At 51.3% G+C, this 22,386-nt stretch overlaps 1 protein-coding gene across 1 annotated transcript in view; it reads right to left on the bottom strand.

Moving 5' to 3' along the window:
- Positions 1–22,386, bottom strand: part of BMP1 (bone morphogenetic protein 1) — an 86,429-nt gene that overhangs the window by 6,696 nt on the left and 57,347 nt on the right. The window contains exons 8-15 of the mRNA XM_065397851.1: positions 18,184–18,299; positions 12,006–12,108; positions 10,126–10,242; positions 9,656–9,801; positions 7,259–7,454; positions 6,614–6,739; positions 6,254–6,414; positions 5,274–5,457 (exon numbers count right to left, since the gene is read on the bottom strand). Of these exons, the coding sequence (XP_065253923.1) occupies positions 5,274–5,457; positions 6,254–6,414; positions 6,614–6,739; positions 7,259–7,454; positions 9,656–9,801; positions 10,126–10,242; positions 12,006–12,108; positions 18,184–18,299 (1,149 nt within the window). The remainder of the gene's footprint in view (positions 1–5,273; positions 5,458–6,253; positions 6,415–6,613; positions 6,740–7,258; positions 7,455–9,655; positions 9,802–10,125; positions 10,243–12,005; positions 12,109–18,183; positions 18,300–22,386) is intronic.

The following is a 22,386-nucleotide window of genomic DNA, read 5'->3' as shown; positions in this document are numbered from 1 at the left end:
GCATGGTCCAGTTACTCTTACGAGCCTGGCTGCTGTTAAGAACAGGGGTGACGTGCCATTACAACCCCCATGTGCAACGGTATGTACCCCCTTGTTCTGACCGCCCACTGCTGCAATGGCCAGACCTGTTTCCTGGGGGCTTATAACCAGAAAGCTCAAAGTTCATGATGCGGCAGAGGAGGGGGCTTTGAAAGGCCTAACTGTACAGGCAGCAAACAGAGCAGGGGGGAGAAGCGTGTCAATCAAGACTAGGGGGCTACAAGGGGGACTGTGCGTAATAAACCCCCTTCTGGAGGGACACCTGGGATGGGGAGATAAAAGAAAGAATTTGCATAGGAAAAGAGCCCACTGGAAAGCTGTCTTTAGTAACTGTTTATTCTATCAGTTCGTTCATTGAAAATAAATAATCAGCAATAACGATATCGTCTGACATTTATCCCAAAGCACCTTACAAACTCTGGGCCCAATTCTGCTTTCCATCTGCATCCCACCGCAATCGAGCGATGCAGCATTGGGCCGTATACACCCGTTTGTAGCGACCCCCCCCCCCCGATTCACGAAAGCACACCATTGGCCAAAGCACGTGCTTAAGTCCCACTGACTTCCAATGTTAAGCATGTGCTTAGGTGCTTTCCTGGAGCAGGGCCACATGTAGCGGTGATGAAATGCAGCCACCACTGGGATGGAGGGCAACAACTAGGCAGATAACACTGCACAATAGTAATGAAGGGCCAGAAAGATACCTAAGCCCAAGAGGTAGTGAATCACACAAACATACAGCTGTGAAGCAATGCTCCTGTGTGGAAGGGACATTAGAAGGGGAGCTTACCTGAGCACTGACACTGGCAGCTCCAGTGGAAATGGTTCCTTAAGCGTGGTTAGATAAGCACCAAGACTCTGCAGCACCTGCTAAGGAATAGGACATTCCAGCCAATGTCTTCTGTTCGGGTGGTCAACAGCTGCTGTTCCACCACGGCTCTCTCTCTTGCTGATCTCGTTTACTTGTCTAACTTACGCACCCACATTAACCCATGCCGTTAGTTCTGGTCCCAGCAAGCACTTTCTCAGGTAGAATCCAGAGTGATCTGCCTCCTGCCAGCTGCCTCTGCTTATCCCCAGCTCCCAAAGTAGCGCAGGAGGTGAGGAACATGACTCAGTCACAAAGATGGGAGGGTTCCTTCCTGTGCAACCGGACAGTGGCGGCCAGGCTTTGCTTCCTGCCTGAATCTGGAGCATGAGTGGCCCAAGAACTCCAGAGAGGACCAAGGGTATAAGAATACATTTAGAGAGGAGACCAGCCAGCCAAACAAACATCTGGGAGCTGCTCGTGGTTGGCCCTGCCTGGTGTTGGACTGTAACAATAGAATATTCTGGGAGTAAATAGGGGTGATACACCAAATAGGGAATCCAGTTCTCTTTGTGTCCTCCAGCTTCATCTTGCTGTGACCTGAGTGAAGAGACAGAAGGGATATTTTTATGGCCTCATTAGCAGTGGGCACCTCTGGTAATCCACAGCCTGAGGACGTTCCAGCGAGTAGAGCCCATGGGACAAACTGGGGGCTCCCTGAGAAGTCACCTACGGTTCCCTAGTTGCCACAAAATGCGAACAAGGGTGTGTAGTGGCCATCGCAGTTATAAAGCCACGGATCTGAATTGTTCTGTGGGTGGGTAGGCGCGATTTGGGAAGTCTTTGGGGAATGCTGTGTTTCTACAACGGCAGATGGGGCAGGGGAGCAAACACAAGGCACATCAAAAGGCTGAGAAAGACCTAAATCGGCGCCTGGGATCCTGCAGCCCCTACCCACCCAAGTAGTGCCACTAAACGAACGGGTGAAATCCTGACCCTATTGAAGTCAATGATGAAATTCCCATTGACTTCAGCAGGGCCCCGATTTCACTCACCTAGGTGACTAAAGGATCCAGGAGCAGGCCATTAAGCTAGGAAGTGGAGGAGAATAAGACACTTACCCGGATGCCTCGGCAATCCTGCTGGATGATCAGCTGCTGAAGCTTATCTGAGGTCGTTCTTTGTTGGATGGTGGCAATTCCTGTCGGCTGGGCCAGGCCGGATTACCTTACTTGCCTTGTTTTCATTTAAAAAAATAAAGCAAAAATACCATACCCGCAGCCCGTCCATTGGCTCTTCATTCATTCCAGCCGCTGCAGAAGGCCTTGATTAACAAGCAGCGTGATGGTGCTATAGGAGCTGCAGAAGCCCTGTTGGATGGGTTCTTTGGAACGTCTCCTGTGGCAGCATGGGATGGGGCAGGGCGCTCATCAGGAGCTGTAGGAAATTCTCTGAGCTTTGAGGGCAAAACTGCTCAGGCAGATGGCTTGAAGGGGCCAGGACCTTGAGGAATCCATTGGGGATTCAAGGAGTTTGTCATCATTGCTCTACTTTCTTTGGCCCCGATTCAGGAATGCTCTTAGGCATATGCTTAAATCCATCCCTATTCAAGAAGTATGTGCTTCCCTTTAAACACGTCCTTCAGTCGCTTGGACTTCACTGGGACTTCAGCATGCGCTTAAAGATAACCATGTCCTAAACATGTATGAAATGTATCAAAGACGATTTGCAGCTGCAACGTAATGAAGGGACCTCAGGACAAATCCTGCCCAGACTTAAAACCTGTCCTAAACAAAAATGAATTGGGGTTCTTGAGCCAGCCCCTCAGCTGGTCTTCCATGGAGCTACGCTGATTTACATCAGCTGGAGAGCTCGCCCAGGAGTTGTATTTTTTTTTAAAGAAGCGGATAAAGGATTTCCAGAAGCTAACACTGCTTCCAAGGCATTGGTGTAGGAAAGAAGAGAAAGACACACACCACACAGGAAATAAGCAGGTAATGGTTTTCACTGGAACTGTCCCAACATTCCCTGTCTGCTTGAAAGGAAGGAGACCCAACCCAAGGAGCGTAGGCAGCTGAATGGCTACATGTATCAAAGATGATTCACCGCCACAGCATAATTAAGGGACCTCAGGACAAATCCTGCCTAGACTTAGACCCTGTGCAATGCCTTAGACTTAGACCCAGTGCAATCCCATTGCCGCATAAGGTACAAGCCAGGGATCCAAATGACCCTGCATAGCCAAGACAGTAGGACGGGTCAATATCTCACCGCTGTTACTAGTCGAGGAAAGTAGGGAGAGTTTTTAGTCCATTCTAGATCAGCACACATCCCAGCAAGAGGAGGAAGAGAGGGGACACCCTCAAGCAGAGAAGGAGCACCGATGCTTTGCCACGTTCCCAGCGCGGCCGTAGGAGGGACAACTGGCAAAGGCATTGAGCAGACAGTGCCATCGTCAAAGCAGAGCCAGGGATTGGGATGCACCGCAGGGACAGGCAAAGCGGAGGAGGCGATGCGAGGAGACACCCATAGCCAAGGCGAGAAGTGGCCCACTCGGATAGCTCAAATTCCTTGAAGCTGTTACGATACAATAATGCTAGAGAATGCAGTGCCCTGGGAAGGGAAGGCCAGCACCAAGGGCAGTCAGGGGCTAGGGCAGCTCATTGCTTTCCCAGGAGTCGTCCTGTTAAATGTAGCACAACTAATCAGATGGCAAGCTCTTTGGGGCAGGGCCTCTCTTTGTTCTGTGTTCGTACAGTGCCTAACACAAGAGGTCCATGACTGTGGCTCATAGGTGCTACTGCAATACACATCATTAATAATTCCATATACAAATGACAGCACTTAGATATCTGGGGCCTGATTTGCAGAGGTGCTGAGCACCGGCAGGCCCCATTAACTTCATCTGGCCCTGTGGGAGCTCAGCACCTTTTAAAGTCAGGCAGGCAATGACAACTGGTTCTGGAGCCGTACGCTGGTTCTGTCATTTGCTCTGGCAGTTTTGCACCTGTAATTGACTGCAGGGGCCAAAGGTTTAGAGGCTGACTTCAAGGTCTAGCCTTGCAAATGAAATAAAAAGCATGTGGGCGTGTCTATTCCGAGACCTAGCGCGTGGCAAGCTGGAGTTTCAAGCAGCAAGGTGCCAAAGTGCACTAGGAAAATTTTAGTGCGTGGTAGCAGGGTCCACCCAGCCCCTTAGTGTGCGGCAGGCTGTAGATTCACACCCCAGCTGGCCACGCACTCAGTCTTTGTGTAGACAAGCCCTGTTTGTGTCAATGCCACTAAAAGCTTCCCTAGCTGGGAGTGGACAATGCCTAGGCTTCCTGCGTTGGAGGAATACTCGTGGGGAGTTTGTTTGAAACCAATGAAGACCCATAGGCATGAGCTGGCATACGGCTGTGTTAGCTGGCACGTATCCCTTACTTAGAGCCTGTCATCCCCTGACTGCCATATGGACGTATCCTTAGCCACACGCAGCAGTCAGTGGGAGCTGAGGCCATGTTGCTGACAGCCGAATTTAGCCCAGTGTGTATAACTTACCCCGGTAACAGTGCAGCTTTACATCACTGCTGAACTCGGCGCAGAGGGATCCACTGGGGCTGCCCAGGCTCATCCCAGGGGGTGGCTGGCTGTATCTGACACACACACAAGGCCACATTCTGCTGCCCTCACTCACGGTGAGTCCTGCCTTTGTGCCATTGACTGCACTTGCACACCAGGTGTGAGCGAGGGTGGCAGAATGAGGACCAGAGTAAGCAGTGACGCCCACATCCTCGAAGATAGTCCAGCACCGGACTTGCAGTGTTTTAAACAGGAGTTCAGTGCCTGAATACCTGAGGATCTGGGCCTAAGTACACTGGGCCAGATTCCCACCTCCATGACGCTGGTGCAGACCTGCAGCCACTTCAGCATCTTCTGGATTTACCCCTGTAACGGGGCAGACTGCGAACCGTACACTGTACACACCCCGTAGCATACAGTGACCCACAGGAACTAACTCCAGAGGGACAGAGATTTTGCCTATTAAACGGAGAGTTTTGGAAACAGCCTTAGTTGGGGGTTGGTTTTTTTTTCAATTTCCTTAAACAGGGGCCTGGCTGGGATTTTGGTCCAAATCTTCAGCTGGTGTAAATCAGTGTAGCACCGATGCTGGTTTACACCGGCTGAGGATCTGGCCATTGCTCCTAGTTGGAATGAGCTGCAGAACCTCGAACATGTTTCCCCACTCCTTCCTGGCTCTCCGGTGCAGCTGCAGGTGGAGCAGGGGAAGCATCTGCATAGAACTTCCTGGAGGCAGCAGAGTGTCCTCCAGTGAAAGGGGCTGGGGACTGCACCCTCTAGGCATAGGTAAGCGGCTGGAGCTGGTTAGCGATAGGGTGGGGGTGGAGGGACAGAGGACACCCAGGCCGCAGGCTGGTGGGTCTACCTGAGAAGAAATGGGCTTTGAAGCCCTTCTTGGAGACGGTGTTGTCGGATTTGAACTCGATCCTCATGTTGTTGTACTGGGAAGTGATGACGTCGGGCTTCTCGGCACCGCAGAACTTGCCGTGCAGCTTGGAGTCGGCCGACAGCCCACTGCGCACCTCCACAAAGTCGTATTTGCACACCTGCTGGGGTGAGGGTGGAGGGGACAGACAGAGGAGCCGGGCTGAGATGGGGTGAGGAGAAGCAGCCAGCAGGAGCTGACCAGCGGCTCATCTGGACAAGGGCTTAGAGCACTGAGCTCAGGGCTTGTCTACAGTGGGCTTACCCGCCAGTGTAAATGTGCTGCAGCAGTGCAGAAAGTGACTAGCAACAGGGGGAGGCAGGTCACGATTTACAGCCGTGCACACATGCATACTGAAGCTTTGCACCAATGTATCGGCACTAGCTAGACAGTGGCGGGGAGCTGACGCTAGACAAATTCAGACTGGAAATAAGGGGTACGTTTTCAACAAAGAGAGTAACTAACCATTGAAACAATCTACCAAGGGTCGTGGTGGATTCTCCATCAATTGCAATTTTAAAATCCAGATTGGATGTTTCCCTAAAAGATCTGCTCTGGTTCAAACAGGAATTAATTTCAGAGAAGTTCTCTGATGATCACTGTGATCCCTTCTGGCCTTAGAGTCTATGAATCTAGTGCAACAACCAACCCGATGTAGAAAAGTCCCTCACTTCCTCTGAGAGCTACTACATTGGCTTTGACCCATGCACTTACCAGGACGTAGAAACACCATGAGAAATGAACATCTGACCTCCCTCTGCAGCCACGTTTCCCCCTACCCCCAGACCATGCATGCCGGGGCTTGCAACTTTGCAGGGATCTGCACCTGGAGTTGCAGCAAGCTGGTCTTTTGCAGGTGGCGGTGAGGAGTTTAGAAAGGAGGAGCTCCTCCCATAAGGAGATGGGGCCTTGGTACTCACGTCATTCCCCTCGGTCTCAAAGAATTCGAATTGCAGCGAGATGCGGTACTGGGAAGGCGCCACCAGATGCCAGACGCAGTCCTTGTTGGGCGGATATTCCTTGGGCCAGCCAGGGCTGGTGATGGAGCCGTTGAGTCTGGTGAGGAGGCCTCCGCAGGCGGCTGCAGGGTACAAAGCATGGGAGCATTGGCCAGGCTTCCCTCCTGCGTGACACTTTGACTGTTCTAGGCCAGGCACCGCTCAGAAGCAGATGGGTGTGCTGGAGCAGTGCAGGGCTAGGTGCAGGGGGGAAGAGCAGTTACAGCTCTGGGGTGGTCAGCAGGGTCAAGGGAAGGGTCACGGCCACCCGTAGATACTAACCCTCACACCGGCGCTTGTCCAAAGCTAGCTCGTAGCCAGGGTCACAGGCACACCGGTAGCTGCCCAGGGTGTTCACGCAGCGCTGCTCACACCCGCCATTGTTGGGCTGCGAGCACTCGTCTACCTCTGCGAGGGGACAAAAGCAGAGAAAGGGTTTGGTAGCGGGACACCTGGAACAGGCTGCCAGGGCCACGTCTCAGCGCTGGCCAGCAAGGGGGGCAGTGCCATTCTCAGAGCCCCCCATGGAGGACAGGAACCAAGCAGGGCTGGGGACTGCAGCCCCAATTGAGCACTCAGGAGAAAAACTGGGGAGCAGTGGCCTGAAAAGAGAGAGGCCTCTGAGCAAGCTAAGCTCCCGGCCAGTTGCTAGAGGGTTGGGCCATACCTTGGACTGGGCTGGCTTTTGGTCCCTCTGCTCCTGGAAGCCCAAAGATAAAGGTTGGGATTTTAAAGCCAAAGAGCTTCCCCCAGCTGACATGAGGGAACAGCTCAGCCTGCCCCTTTCCCGCTGGCAAGCAGAGTCCATCCACCCCGGCACGCTGTGCCAAGCCCACCCCATACACCAGGAGGCTCAGAAGAAAGGGTCCATTGCCACATGAGCTCCAGATGCTGCTGGCAGAGGAGAGACGAAGGAGGCTCCGGTACCTTTGAAGAAGTTGACGGCGAAGCCAGCCTTGTTGATGGAGCCGTCTGAGACAAACTTCATCCACAGCTTGTTGGAAGTGCTCTTGATGTCGTCGGGCTTGTCGTAGCCACAGTACCGGCCAATCAGGCTGCTCGACTCGGTGCTGCCGTCCCGGATCTCCAGGTAATCGTAGGCACAGCTGTCGTGCCGCTCGATCTGGGACGGGGGGAGCAGGCAAGACAGCAGTTCACCAGAGGGCTCCCAAGGATCCCTCAGCTGCTCAGGGGCCTGATCAGTCAGATGGCAACTTCACCTGCTGAGGTTAACTCCCAAATCCAGTAGCAATGGCCAAAACCATTGTGCTTTCACTTGGTAGCTCTAGCTCCTTTCAGCTAATGATCCCAAAGCAATTGAACAACAGCCCCAGCAGGCAGGGGCAATACCATAATTTTAAAATTTGGGAAGCTGAGGCACGGAAGGTACTTGCCCAAGGTCACCCAGCAGGTCAGTGGCAGAGAACGGAGTAGGACCTAGTTCAACTGATCCAAAGGAGAAACGTTACAGGTTCAGTTAAGGTGCGAGCAATTTCATACCCCAGTACACAAACTCGACATGCAACCAGGCCTGAGAGGTATAGACCAGGTGTATGAGTGGGGGTCATGGTACTGCAGCTACAAAATGGAAGTTGGGGATGCAGGGTTTGATTCTGCTTTCACTTGAACCACTTCTATACTGGTCTGATCCTAATGCCTTCAGCAGGGACGCCTGATTTACACCACCGAGAAAGCATAAGCAAGCCCACAAGGGGTAGGTAAAGTGCATTTACGGGCATGTCTGTGCTAAGCGTGGGAGGTGTCACTGCAGCACGTGTACCTGGGCTAGCTTTGATTGAGGTAGCTTGCTAAAAACAGTGGTGAAGGCAGGGCCGCACGGGCTAGCAGCCCAAATACAAGCCCTCCTTGGATCCCCGGTATGGACTCACCTGCGCTGTTAAGTCTCCACTGCTATTTTTAGCAAGTTACCTCAATCAAAGCTAGCGCGGGGATGGCACCCCCTGCTGCAATCAGACCTCTCCACTGCAGTGTACATAGACCCTGAAAAGGCAAATGACGCTTGCCTAGGCGGAGCTGTTCCAAGGTGCAGCTGAGGTGCAATTATACAACTCCCTGCCCCATTTGGCTCTGATCTCAAGCCCATGCTGGCTTCCTACCGCTATAGAGCTGAGCTGGGCAGAAATCCTCCAGTGGAACCGTTTGCTGTCGGAAAACATCGATTCAACGGAATCGACACGTTTCGCTATTTTGTCATCAATATTTTGGAAGAAAAATGATCTGCACGTTTTGTTTCGATAAGGGCAAAGCGCTACATTTTGATTAATATCATATCAAGAGTCAAAACGCTTCCTTCAACACCAAGCACTTCGACAAGATCGTTTCGATATTAGCACAAAACCATGTTTTTTGAAATTTAATTTCATGGGAATTTTTGGAAATTTTCACTTGTCAATGTGATTTCGGGCACAAGGAAATTTTGCAATTTCAGGATTTCCCAGGGGATGGATGTTCTGAGTTCTGATGGTCTCTGCAGCGAGCTTGCTGGTAGGTTTCTCATTGCTAAGGAATGCTGTTCTAATGAGAAGAGCCAGCGGGTGACTTCGGATGAGTGCCGATGACTCCGTTTTGTGGCTTTGCTTACGGAGTGGAGGCATATGGTGACTTCTGTGAGCCTGCCTGTTGTTGGGCAAGAGGAGGGGATGGTGAAAAGAGAGGAGTTTGCTGCAGCCCAATGGGAATTGCTGTTAACATGAGTGAGGTGTGATCTAGGGCTCAGATTCTCAGTGCTGCCAAAGGGATTTAGAAGGGGTTTAAACAGAGGATAGGGAATCAAGCATTCTGCGTTATAATCCCAACACTGACCTGCTGAGTGACCTCGGCCAAGTCACTTCCCCTCTCTGTGTCTCAGCTCTACCGTGGGTAAGATAGCAATACCTAACTCTTATATGGGGCTTTTCCGTCAGGAAGCTTAAAGGATCATTACACCCACATGGGGAAACTGAGGACTGGAGAGGGAAAGTGACTTGCCCAAGGTCACCCAGTATGTCACAGCAGAGCCAGAAATAGAACGTTTAAGCCTAGCCCAATGCCCTATCCACTGGGCAATGCTGCCCCCTTGCCCAGCAGCTGCAAGGATTCACCAATTAATGCTTCGGAGGCGCTTTGGAATCTTCAGGCTACCGAAGTGTTGGGTGAAATCCCAAGAGGTGTTGGGCTCCTGCCAGCCTCAACAGGGCCAGAGAGAGTCCCAGAGGCTCAGCATGTCTCAGGATCTGGGCCACGGCAAGCGTCAAGGTTCCATGCCCTGTGCCCATTGCCCTGCACGCACTCACAGTGCAGGCTGGACACTCGTGCTGCCCATACCTCGAACGACTGGAAGGTGAGCCCCACATGGAAGCCCTCGGAGATCGTGATCTTCCAGGTGCACACTTTGTTGGGCCGATATTCATCCGGGTAGTTCGGAGACTGGATGTGGCCGTTATCCTTCTTCATTTCTCCCCCGCAGATGGCTGCAAGAGAAGGTAATGCCAGCCCGGCTGTAAGCAGCGGCCCAGCCAGTGCACAGCAGGGTGATGCTTGCCTGGGGGAGCGGTGGTGTTGCTGCCAGGCTGGCCCTAGCATTCGGGGGCAGCCCCCGGGGAGAAAGTTATCTGGAGGGCCTGGTACCACCCAGCCCATTCCCAGGAGAAGGCTTAGCACCGACAATCCTAATCAGCCCTCCCCAAAGAAAAGTAACCCTTGAGATACTGCGTGGAATCTCTCCCCCCTGGAATCACCTCCCTCCCCGCACCAACACGAACGACTCAGCCAGTCCCAGGGGCAGAGCCCGGTACCTTCATAGACGGCGAAGAACCCTTTGCCAACCCAGTTGCTGCTGCTGCGGAACTCAATCCAGAGGCGGCTGTCGGTGGAGATGATGGGCTCGGGGAGCTTATTCCCGCAGAACCTACCTGGAGAAGGACACGTGCTTTATTGGGTATCTCTCGATGGCATTTACTGCCAGCAGCTCACGCCCTCTGCTCCCTGCATTGCAGTTGTGGAGCAAAGCATTTGGCAAGGCAACATCGCTTCCCGACAATACCTGATTGACACTGGAATGTGGCCAGTTTGGGATGGGAAAATGGCCATTCTATGGCAATCTCACAAACTTCTGATGTTTCCAGGGGTTGTGTGTGTGAGTGTGTGTGTGTGTGTGTGTGAGAGAGAGAGAGAGAGAGAGAGAAGTGGCCCAGAATGTGAGGATGTGGAATTTTGGGGAACATTTATGTCATCATTGTCATAGAGATCAAGTTCTAGGGCTAGAGCAAGTTACCAGGAAGGTCCTCCCCTTTTGCCCCTGGGTAAGGAATTCTGCAGGCCCCTACGCTGGTTGGTTGAAAATGGCTCGTACAGCCGTAAGTCTGAATCAGCCATTTTTAAAAGGCAACGTGGGCTAGTGGTTGAGCCGGGGACTAGCAATCAAGTAACTCCTGGGTTCTGTTCCCAGCATTGACTCACTGTGTGACCCTCGGTGAGTCTTCAAGGGCCAGATTTTTCAAAAGAGTTTCGCTGAGGGAGGGCTGAGATCTTTGGAAAATCTGGCCCATCATGTCTCTCTGTGCCTCTGTTTCCCAGAATGGGGTGACTGACTCGCCTGCCTGCCAGATGGGCCATGCGGATTAGGTTAATCTGCTAATGGTCACATGCAGCGCTCACGCATGCAGAGGTCATTCCACTGAGGTTGACGGAGTTGCACTAGCTTAATTTGCAAAGCACTTGGAAGATGTGGGTGAACATGGGGGAGTGAATCGCCGTCATTGGATGTTTATAAGAACAGGCTAGACAAACACCTGTCTGGGGTGATCTAGGTAGACTTAAACCTGCCTCGGCACTAGGGGATGGACTAGTTACTGTTTCTCAACCTTTTTGATACCAGGGACCAGTTTGCTGCCTTCCTAAACTATGTCAGGGAGATCTCAGGGACTGACGCCAGTCCCCAGACCAGTCGTTTATGAAACACTGGACTAGATGATTCCTTGATGTTTAATAGGCAGCAGGTTTAAAACCAACAAAATGAAGTATTTCGTTACACAACACACAGTCAACCTATGGAACTTCTTGCCAGAGGATGTTATGAAGGCCAAGACTATAACAGGGTTCAAAAAAGAACTAGATAAGTTCATGGAGGATAGGTCCATCAATGGCTATTATTCAGGATGGGCAGGGATGGTGTCCCTAATCTCTGTTTGCCAGAAGCTGGGAATGAGTGACAGGGGATGGATCACTTGATGTTTAGCTGTTCTGTTCATTCCCTCTGGGGCACCTGGTATTGGCCCTGTCGGAAGACAGGATACTGGGCTAGATGGACTTTTGGTCTGGCTCAGTGTGGCCGTTCTTATGTCTCTTCCAGCGTTATATCCCTATGATTCTGTGGGTGAGTTTCTGATCTCACACTCATGTCAATTGGGATTAACCCCATTTAAACCAATGGGGTGAGTGAGAGGAAAACCAGGCCCAAGACACTGGTTATTCTGCCTACTCTGGCTGACGGCATGTGGATCGGTCAGCATCGCTGCGGAAATTTCCTTGCCACAAGCAAATAAAGCAGAGAAGGCAGGGAGGGAGAGCATCATTGGAGCTGGGAGTTAATGGTGGAGGAAGGGGTAATTAGAGGGGCTGACTTCCAGCAGCACAGCATAGCTTGGCCCGCCCGCCCAAGATTCCTGTTGGTTACCTCGCTGTGTGGCCTTTCTCCAGAACCCGTCTCTCACCTCCACGTAATCATACCAGCACAGCCGGCTTCGGTACAGATCCAGGGACGTGAAGTTCAGGATGATCTGAGAGGGAAAACAAGCAGAGATTGAACTCCCCCCATGGAGGGACCCTATGGTAACACACACTGGCCAAGTGAGTGCCTCTTCCCCCTCTGATGGCTAGTCCATGACATGGTGGAACGGTAGTCATGACTGGCGTACAGGTATGGAAGGGTATGTGCTGTTTAGGAATGACTGGAAGAAAGGTAAAGGTGGGGGTGTGGCATTGTATGTGAATAATGAACTAAAATGTAAAGAAATAATAAGTGATGGAATGGATAAGACAGAGACTGTCTGGGCAATGATTACACTGGGTAAAAGAACTACTAGAGCCTCCCCTGAGATACTGCTTGGGGTGTGTTATAGACCGCCGGGATCTAGCCTGGATGCGGACAAAGAACTATTTAATGTTTTTAAGGAAGTAAAAACTAATAAGAGCTGTGTGATCATGGGGGACTTTAACTTCCCGGACATAGATTGGGGAACAAATGCTAGTAACAATAATAGGGCTCAGATGTTCCTAGACGTGCTAGCAGATGAATTCCTTCAGCAAGTAGTAGCTGAACCGACGAGGGGGGATGCCATTTTAGATTTGGTGCTGGTGAGTAGTGAGGACCTAGTTGAGGAAATGATAGTAGGGGACAACCTTGGCTCGAGTGACCATGAGCTGATTCGGTTTAAACTAAATGGAAGGATTAACAGAAATAAAACTGTGACTAAGGTTTACGATTTCAAAAAGGCCAACTTTAATAAATTAAGGCAACTACTTAGGGAAATGGATTGGGCTAACATACTTAGAGAGCTAAAGGCAGATGAGGCCTGGGATTATTTCAAGCTGAAGTTGCACGAGCTGTCCGAGGCCTGGATCCCGAGAAAGGGGAAACGGTTAGTGGGCAGGAGAATTAGACCTAGCTGGATGAGCGGGCGTCTCAAAGGGGCGATTAAGAAAAAACAGAAAGCGTACAAAGAATGGAAGAGGGGGCAGATCGGCAAGGAAACCTACCTTATTGAGGTCAGAGCATGTAGGGATGCGGTGAGAAAGGCCAAAAGCCGTGTAGAGTTGGACCTCGCGAGGGGAATTAAATCCAATAGTAAGAGGTTTTATAGCCATATAAATAGGAAGAAAACAAAGAAAGAGGAAGTGGGACCGCTGAAGCATGTAAATGGAGTGGAGATTAAGGATAATCTAGGCATGGCACAATATCTAAATGAATATTTTGCGTCGGTGTTTAATAAGGCTAATGAAGGGCTTAGGAATAGAGGGAGCGGGACACAGGGGAATAAAGGAGGGGCAATTGACATTACAGTATCAGAGGTGGAAGCCAAACTTGACCAGCTAAATGGGACTAAATCGGGCGGACCGGATGATCTCCATCCTAGAATATTGAAGGAGCTGGCGCGAGAAATTGCAAGCCCCTTGGCGATAATTTTTAATAAATCTGTAAACTCGGGGGTGGTACCGATGGACTGGAAAATAGCTAATGTGGTTCCTATTTTTAAGAAGGGGAAAAAAAGTGACCCGGGTAACTACAGACCTGTTAGTTTAACTTCTGTAGTATGCAAGGTCTTGGAAAAAATTTTGAAGGAAAAAGTAGTTAAGGACCTTGAGGTGAATGGCAATTGGGACAAATTACAACATGGGTTTACGAAAGGCAGATCGTGCCAAACCAACTTGATCTCCTTCTTTGAGAAAGTAACAGACCTTCTAGATAAAGGAAATGCGGTGGATCTAATTTACCTAGATTTTAGTAAAGCGTTTGATACTGTGCCGCACGAGGAATTATTGGTTAAATTGGAAAAGATGGGGATCGATATGAAATTCCAGAGGTGGATAAAAAACTGGTTAAAGGGGAGACTGCAGCGGGTAGTACTGAAAGGTGAACTGTCGGGTTGGACGGAGGTCACCAGTGGGGCTCCTCAAGGTTCGGTTTTGGGTCCGATTTTATTTAATCTATTCGTTACTGACCTCGGAACCGAATGTAGGAGTGGGCTGATAAAGTTTGCGGATGACACAAAATTGGGAGGTATTGCCAATTCGGAGAAGGATCGGGATATTCTGCAGAGAGACTTGGATGACCTTGTAAATTGGAGTAAAAATAATAGGATGAGATTTAATAGTGAGAAGTGTAAGGTGATGCATTTAGGGATGACTAATAAGAATTTTAGTTATAAGTTAGGGACACATAGGTTGGAAGTGACGGAGGAGGAGAAGGACCTCGGAGTCCTGGTTGATCGCAGGATGACTATGAGTCGGCAATGTGACGTGGCTGTGAAAAAAGCTAATGCGATTTTGGGATGCGTTAGGCGAGGTATTTCTAGTAGGGACAGGGAGGTGCTCCTTCCGTTATACAAGGCGCTGGTGAGACCTCATTTGGAATACTGTGTGCAGTTCTGGTCTCCTATGTTTAAAAAGGATGAACTCAAACTGGAACGGGTACAGAGAAGGGCCACTAGGATGATCCGAGGAATGGAAAACCTTTCCTATGAAAGGAGACTCGAGGAGCTCGGTTTGTTTAGCCTAACCAAAAGAAGGCTGAGGGGGGATATGATTGCTATCTTTAAATATATCAAAGGGATTAATACCAAGGAGGGAGAGGAATTATTTCAGCTCAGTAGTAATGTGGACACGAGAACGAATGGATATAAACTGGCCGTGGGGAAGTTTAGGCTTGAAATTAGAAGAAGGTTTCTAACCGTCAGAGGGGTGAAATTTTGGAACAGCCTTCCGAGGGAAACGGTGGGGGCGAAAGACCTTTCTGGCTTCAAGATTAGGCTTGATAAGTTTATGGAGGGAATGGTTTGAAGGGATAACGTGATTACAGTCAATTAGGCATTAACGTGCAATCGCGGGTAAAATGAGGGTCCGGCTGTAGAATCTTGCCTGTATGCTCGGGGTACTGCTGATCGCCATATTTGGGGTCGGGAAGGAATTTTCCTCCAGGGTAGATTGGCAGAGGCCCTGGAGGTTTTTCGCCTTCCTCCGCAGCATAGGGCAGGGGTCGCAGGCTGGAAGATTCTGTTGTGGGTGGGTCAGCTTTTGTGGCCTGCATCATGCGGGAGGTCAGACTAGATGACCATATTGGTCCCTTCTGACCTTAAAGTCTATGAGTCTATGAGTCTATTATAGCCTACTACTGGTGCCAGCTCACAGAGCTACTCCTTTAGCTGATGTGGTATTAGTCTGCGCTGCAGTACTGTAGCTCACAGGTTCAAACCCACCCAAGCGATCATTATGCCATTCCAGCCATCTCCCTCCAACAGGCTTCAGGGGTGGATGCGTGAACCCAAAAGCAGCAGTAGGGCTTTCCACTTGGTGCAGTCATGAACTAATCTCATTCTCTGCTCAACTAAAGTTCTTTCATCCACCTCAGGTATAGGGCTCCGGTAGCCACCGTGTCCAGATGCCACTTTGATCAAAGGCCTGCACATTTCCAGAAGTGACTAGACACCCTACAGGGGGCCCGACTTGCAGAGGGGGATGCTCAGCATTGTCTGAAAATCCCATTCAGGCACTTCAAGTTGGGAAGCTAGCAAGTGAGGTACCCCAAATCACTAGTCACAGGCCCAAACTTCTGAAAGCAGAGCGTTTGCACTGCAGCTAGTCCAAGGCCCATCTGTTATTGTGATCACCCCAGGCAAGTATTGTTGGGCGCTGCAACCGCTGGCTGAGGAAAGATGTCAGTTAACACAGGAAAGTGTTCGCGGGAGGCCATGCACCCTGGGTTTAGCTTTGAACTTCAGGGTGGAATAAATGGCAGAAACTCAAACGGAAGTCCCGCTGAAATAGCAGAGTTTCATTTGATTTTGAGGTGGGAACCACAAGCATCCCAGGGCGTCAGAAAAGCAAAGCACCGGCCCCAGGTTCATGTGAACCTGGCCCAAGCTATGAGTCCGTAACGAAACCCCAACTCAGGCAATCGTGACTTTGCGTAAAGCTCTACTGATTAACTCCTCCAGCTAGAAATGGGCCTAGACTGCAGAGCCTAGCTCCAGATCACAACTCAGTGGGATAGCTCAGTGGTTTGAGCATTGGCCTGCTAAACCCAAGTTTGTGAGTTCAATCCTTGAGGGGGCCACTTAGGGAGCTGGGGCAAAATCAGTACTTGGTCCTGCTAGTGAAGGCAGGGGGCTGGACTTGATGACCTTTCAAGGTCCCTTCCAGTTCTAGGAGATAGGATATCTCCATTAATTTATTTATAACCCAAGTGTGGGCATTGTCAGATCTGGGTCCTTCTCCAAAGTCTTGAAGGGCTCAGGGATGGACAGGTGCTTGCATTGAGATATGGCAGCCAGAGGCACTAAATACGTAAAGCTGCTTAGCTTGGCTAGCTGCTAACTATGGAAAGCCAAGAGAGCCGCCTGCTGGCACGATTCACAGGCAGAAAACAGCAAGGCTGGGGTGGGGGGATGGGGAACTTTAGCATGGTCTGACTAATAGGAATGGGGTAAAGTTGAACAAGAGGAGCAATTAGGGCTTGATCCAACACCCCTTGAACTCGTTGGGAGCCTTCCGAGTGACTTCAGCAGGCTCTGGATTGGGCCTTCAGGCAGATCATCAGGGGGAAAAGCTTCCCAAAGGAGAGATATTTCTGAGTCCCTCTCCAGGCAAGCACTGGGAGCCCCCCTGTGCTTGGGACATTTCCAACAGGCTGGCCAAAGCCCCAGGGAATAGCCCCTGCCTTTGCGCTAACCCCCCTGGGGATGGCCCACAAGGCCTTTTCCATCCCCAGTTGGCATGAACATGAAGCCATCCCATTAGTGGGTAGCACAGCAGGGCGGAATGGGAGGGTTGAACCACCGTGCCTGGCTACACAGGCTGAGGGTAAAGGGGAGAACCAGGCTGTTTGAAGAGTAAGGTCCCCACTGCTTGTGACCCAAGTAGCAGGCTGGCTGGGTCCTGGCTCAAACTGCCCCTGTTCTCTGGTGACTCCCACTCTAGGGAGGAGCGCTCAGACCCCCAAGAGGCACCAGCTGCTGGCTACTGACCTTCCCACTGCCCCTCCCACACAGGCAGGCACAGCCAAAGGCGAAGCAGCACATCAGTGTGATGTCCCGGCTCTGGGGCCTGTACCCTGTCCTTGCAGGGGGATGGGCTCAGTGCTCTAATGATCATTATCTATTTGTATTACAATTGCACCTAGGAGCCCCAGCCATAGACTAGGGCCCCATGGTGCTAGGTGCTGTACAGACACAGAACAAAGTGACAGTCCCTGCCCCAAAGAGTAAATGGCTCTGATGGCTCGAATGCAGTGATTCACACCTTTTGCATTCCCTGACCCCCTGTCTCCAAGCCAGGATCCTGCTGGGATCCCCTCCTATTGGCAGTGTGGGAAGGGGAGGATGGACCCAACCCCCCCCCCGTTGAAGGCACATGCTCTCCTGGCCTTTCCCATCCCTAACTGATCGGAGCCTGGTGACCCTGAAAGCATGAGATGGGAGGAGGGGGTAACGTTCCAATGGGGCGCAGCGAAGGAGCGGTTCCCACTCCTGTTTCTGCGCCCTGCCCTGTGCTCCGTATCGAGACCCTTCCAGTGGATCCTTGGTAATGCGGAGCCGCGCAGTGGAGCTTGGGGAGCGCGCAGTTAAATAGCTGCGGCTGTCAAGACATTTCCCAGCACATGGGATCCCAGCCAGAGTGGGGGTGCTGCCATGAGAAAGCAAACACCACATTGCACACTGGAAGCTGGGGCTGACCTGCCAATGGGGGGGGAGAGAGAGAGAGAGAGAGAGAGAGAGAGAGTGTGTGGCGGAAGGAACCACAACACAAGGGGCACAAAGGAGTGGAAGGAGAGAAGGTGATGATTTGTATGGCATTACATCCAGTGCTCCACCAGGGGGGGCTACTGAGAAGAAGATAAAGGGGGGAGAGGGGAAAAGGGACAGAGAGTGAAAGGCAGGAAGGGAAAAATGGGGAAGAAAGAGGAAGGAGAGCAAGGGGGGGGGGGGAGAGACAGAGAAAGGAAAAGGGAACTAGGAAGAAGGAGGAACAAGAAAGAAAAGCACCACTCAACACCTGGATTTCCCTCATTTAATCCCTTTACCCCCAGCCCTTTGCAACTGTGTGCCCCACCCCAGACACTTCGGGGTGGGCTCTGGTACCTTTTCCCCCGGCGTGACCGATATCCTCCAGACGCAGTGCACGTGTGCAGGGTATCCATTGGGGAACTCTGGGGAGGAGAAATTCCCCTGACTGTCCTGGAGGGTCTCTCCACAGGCTGGGAACAAAACAGGATAGGGCGGAGGGTTAAAAACCCAGCAGCAAAGCCATCCCCAGCACCCAGCCAAATCATTGCGTCCCTCACAAGCAGCCCCACGGCGGATCCCCCTTTCAACAGCAGGTTGGGTCAGACGGAACAAAGGCCGACGGACTGCCACCCACACCCCCATAAATCTGCCAGAGCAGGGAGTGAGAGAGGCAGATGGATAGGGGGCAAGAGACATCCAAATCGGAGAGATGAAAGAATTTTATTCCAGTCTTCCCCAAGTCCAGCACAAGGGTAGGAAGACCCCGGACAGACAACATATCAGAGATCAAACTCTGGATCCAAGCTACTTGCTCCCACGGTTACAAGGGTTAACGTGTCGCTAACAGCTCCCTGCCCTCCCAAAAGCGGTGCCTTGAGTTTTCCATCTGCAACCCTCCCCATGCCAGCTCTGCGAGCGTGAGCAGAAGGTATCCGGGCTGGCTGACTTTAGTGTCTCTCCTGGCTATAGTGGAAACACACAGGGACGTGTTACCGGCATGTATTCTCAAGGTGCACGACGAGCCAAGGCTTCTGAAAGGGTTTGTGACAGGAGGAGCTGTATGGCCAGGTGGGCAAGGGCGCCAGAACAATTTGTATAGTGCCGAGAGACATTGAATCAAACTGTAAACCCTGTATATGATGGAATCCTCTTCAAGCCAAGGGGTGAGGCAGCACCCCCCCAGCGCCTCTAGTTCCAGCACCTATGGGGAGGCTGGGTACCACTAGCAGCAGCAGGTGGAATGAAGTGTCCAGAGCTGCCAGGTTTGTATCAGGGAGGAAGAGCAGCAGTGGGATGAAGGCAGGAGCTGGAGTCTAGGTGCAGGAAGAGCTTCTGAATAATAGCTGGGTGCGAGTGGGGGATGGTCGCAGGGTTGCATGTGGGGCTGTTCCTTGAGAAGGATTATGTGGATTGGGGTAGTGGCGGAGAACTAAAGCTATAGGGAACCTTAGAAACCCCAGGGCCTGCTTGGGGTCTGACTCTGAACTCCCAGCGTTCTGACCAGTCTGTGGTCCTGATGCAAAACCAGGTGAACTTCACACATGCGCCAGGTATACCCCAAAGCTCTTTGCTCTTGCACTGCTGTTCCGGGGACTCCAGCCTCCTTCTGTGGGCCCAGCAGCTCTGAACAGTCTGGGCTCCTGACGCTGTAATGGGACTGGAGGTGCCTTTAGACCCGGAGCCCCATTCCGAGGGAGCACAGATCAAGGGAGGCAAGTGCCCATAGGAAATGGTTCAACGGACCACTAAAGCGCTGAAGGCGTGCTGGGGAGCTGATCCTGGGGACAAGGAGAGGGTGCACTCTGCAGCCCTGGGAAGTGCTCCCACAGGACCGTACGGCACAGCACAACGCGCTCCCAGTTACTGTACAGACAGAGAATTGGGCCAGGCTCGCCCCTCTGGACTCCCAGAGTGCATGCTCTGCCCCTTGGTAGCTCTCACAAACTCCGGCGTCCCATCCAGAGGGAGGTTGCCGCAAGATCTAAATGCAAAGTTCAGGGATGTTTGGATCAGGCTCAACAACCAGTGGCTTTCAAAGATCCCATCCCAAAAACAGACACCACCCCCCACCCCCCAAGGCAGCACATTGCAAAGGGGACAATTTATCCCCCTTAGCCAGGCTGAATCACCTTGGCTGTCATGCATCTGACGAAGTGGGTATTCACCCACGAAAGCTTATGCTCCAATACTTCTCTTAGTCTATAAGGTGCCACAGGACTCTTTGTAGCTTTTTACAGATCCAGACTAACACGGCTACCCCTCTGATACTTGGCTGGGAGTTGGCCCTGCATTCCTGCAGAAGTGCACTTCCAAACCTGATGTTTAACACACACACCCAACCCCTCTGGCTGCATTGCTCCAAGGGAAATCTCCGTCTTTTGTCTCTGGGCTTTGCTTCTTGTCACTCAAATAGCAGCACTGGCCTTTTTAAGATGCATCCCCCTCACCCCCCCAATCAAATCAATAGCCTGGACTGAAGCTCCCAAGTAGCCATGGAAACCCAACCTGGTGCCATGTTGCCACAGCAACAGAAGTCCCAACTTTAAGATGGAAAATTAAACCTTACAAGAGTTTTTGTGTCGCCCCCCCCCCCCCCGCCCCCTCACTCAAGTCTCAGCCTTTCCAGCAGAGCACCATGGATGGAACGCTCTCCTATAAACAATTTCCCCCTGCCTTCCAGCTCCAATAGCCACCAAGCCAGACCCTCAAACCCAGCCAGGGGAGAGCTGCATCCAAGTGCCAATTAAGGCTTTCCAGGAGCTGCATCTGCACTTATGCCCCCGTGGCAGCCCTGCCTCCATCAGGACAGGAATCTCCCCCCCCCACACACACACCCTGCCACGCCATGCCGTGGCCAGCCAGCTAGCTGGGCCCATGACAGGTTTACTACTTAGCACTATCTGGAGCTAGCCCAGCACTACCATCTGGAAGCCACATGATCTAGTTGGCCGTGGCGAAGCTGAGCGACGTTTCAGTACTGCTGTCCACGGGCCAATACATTCTTCCCCGCCCCCCGAGTGTGGAGCCAGCACTGGGGACTGTGTTGATTGAGCAAGATTAAAGGTAAAATGTAAAAGATAATTTCAGAATTGGGGTTTGAGCCTGTCCCTCCCATGGAAAAAGGAGGCTTGCACTCTTTTTAATAATAATTTTCCCTGCTTGGTTTCTAACCGTAGAAATATCAGCAATTTCCACTCTGTTCTGCCCTGAGTTTGCTGGAGAACCTCTAGAAGGTCTCTTGGGTGTTCTCACTGCAAGGGCCAGGCAAAGGTGTTATATGTATAACAAAGACTTCCTTTCTCCAAGAAGCCAATTAGTCACTGGAGTTAAACAGGAACTAATGATAAACAAAGGGCAAAAAATCCATGTAAAAGGACAAAACTCCCACGAAGCCAATGGAGACAATTTGGCACAAAACGTTCTAAGGTCTTTGACTAAAAATCCCTTCTCCACTCAATTGCCCAACTTGTGCTCTCCTTGCCTATGTGATGTCATAGTTCTCCAGTCCTCCATAGAGCCTTCCACCTGAGAGCGGACCCGAATTTCGATTTAAAACAAACAGAAGAAGAGCTGTCACTCCTCCTTACTTATGTGATTAATCAACAAAACAAAAACCAAAATAAAACAAAAACAAACCTCCTTTCAGGCTTCCTTCTCCATTATAAAGAAGCAAAATAAGGCACATGTCTCATTTTATTCCACTGTAAAAATTATCTCTAAGCAGCAGGGATTTCTGCAGGGTCTGCTCCTGTCCTGAGTCAGGGTCCATCTAGATTTCTGGATCTCGGTCTGCTATCTGTAGTGTACTTAGATATCACACACATTTGTAATGCCTTGGTCACCATAGCATCTACCATAGATGCCCTGCAAATACATTACCCATTTCTAGCACCTTCACCTGAGGATCCTAAAGCACTTTGCATACTTTGATGAATTCAACCTTGCACTCCACTCCCCTCTGGCCCAAGGAGCTTGGTATTAACCTCATTTCATAGATGGGGAAACTGAGGCACGGATAAGTGGAATGACTTGCTCAAGCCCAGTCAGTGACAGAGGCAGGAATAGAACCCAGGCGCCCTGGCTCCTACACAGCATTGTTCTTTGGCTCACAGGGCCAGGTTCAGATCTCAGGCTGCACTGGGAGTAACTCCGCTGACTTTCTCTCTCTGTGCCTCAGTTCCCCATCTGTACAACGGGGATCTCAGTTGTTCCTTTGTCTGTCTTGTCCATTTACATTGTGAGCACTTTGAGGCAGGGGCCATCTCTTATTATGTGTATGTACAGCACCGAGCGCAATGAGGCAGCCAATTAGAACTTGTTAGGAGATTCAACATTGTCTCCCCCAGCCGTGGACAACTGTAGCAAAATCGACTCATTCTCACTGACATTGCAGAACAATATTCCGATTACTGACCCCGGATGGGCCACGTGGTCACACCATGCACATCAGGAAAACCAGCTGGAAGATACTCGCTTTGATGCCTGCAGGAAGCCCCAGGGAAGACAGGAGACTGACAGCTGTTGGCCAGCCTGTCTTCTCCATCAACACCCTGTCAG

Source organism: Emys orbicularis, chromosome 2 (assembly GCF_028017835.1).
Source record: "Emys orbicularis isolate rEmyOrb1 chromosome 2, rEmyOrb1.hap1, whole genome shotgun sequence".
NCBI lineage: Eukaryota > Metazoa > Chordata > Testudines > Emydidae > Emys > Emys orbicularis.
The sequence above is the reverse complement of the archived record's forward strand: the minus strand, read 5'-3'. Positions and strand labels throughout refer to the sequence as shown.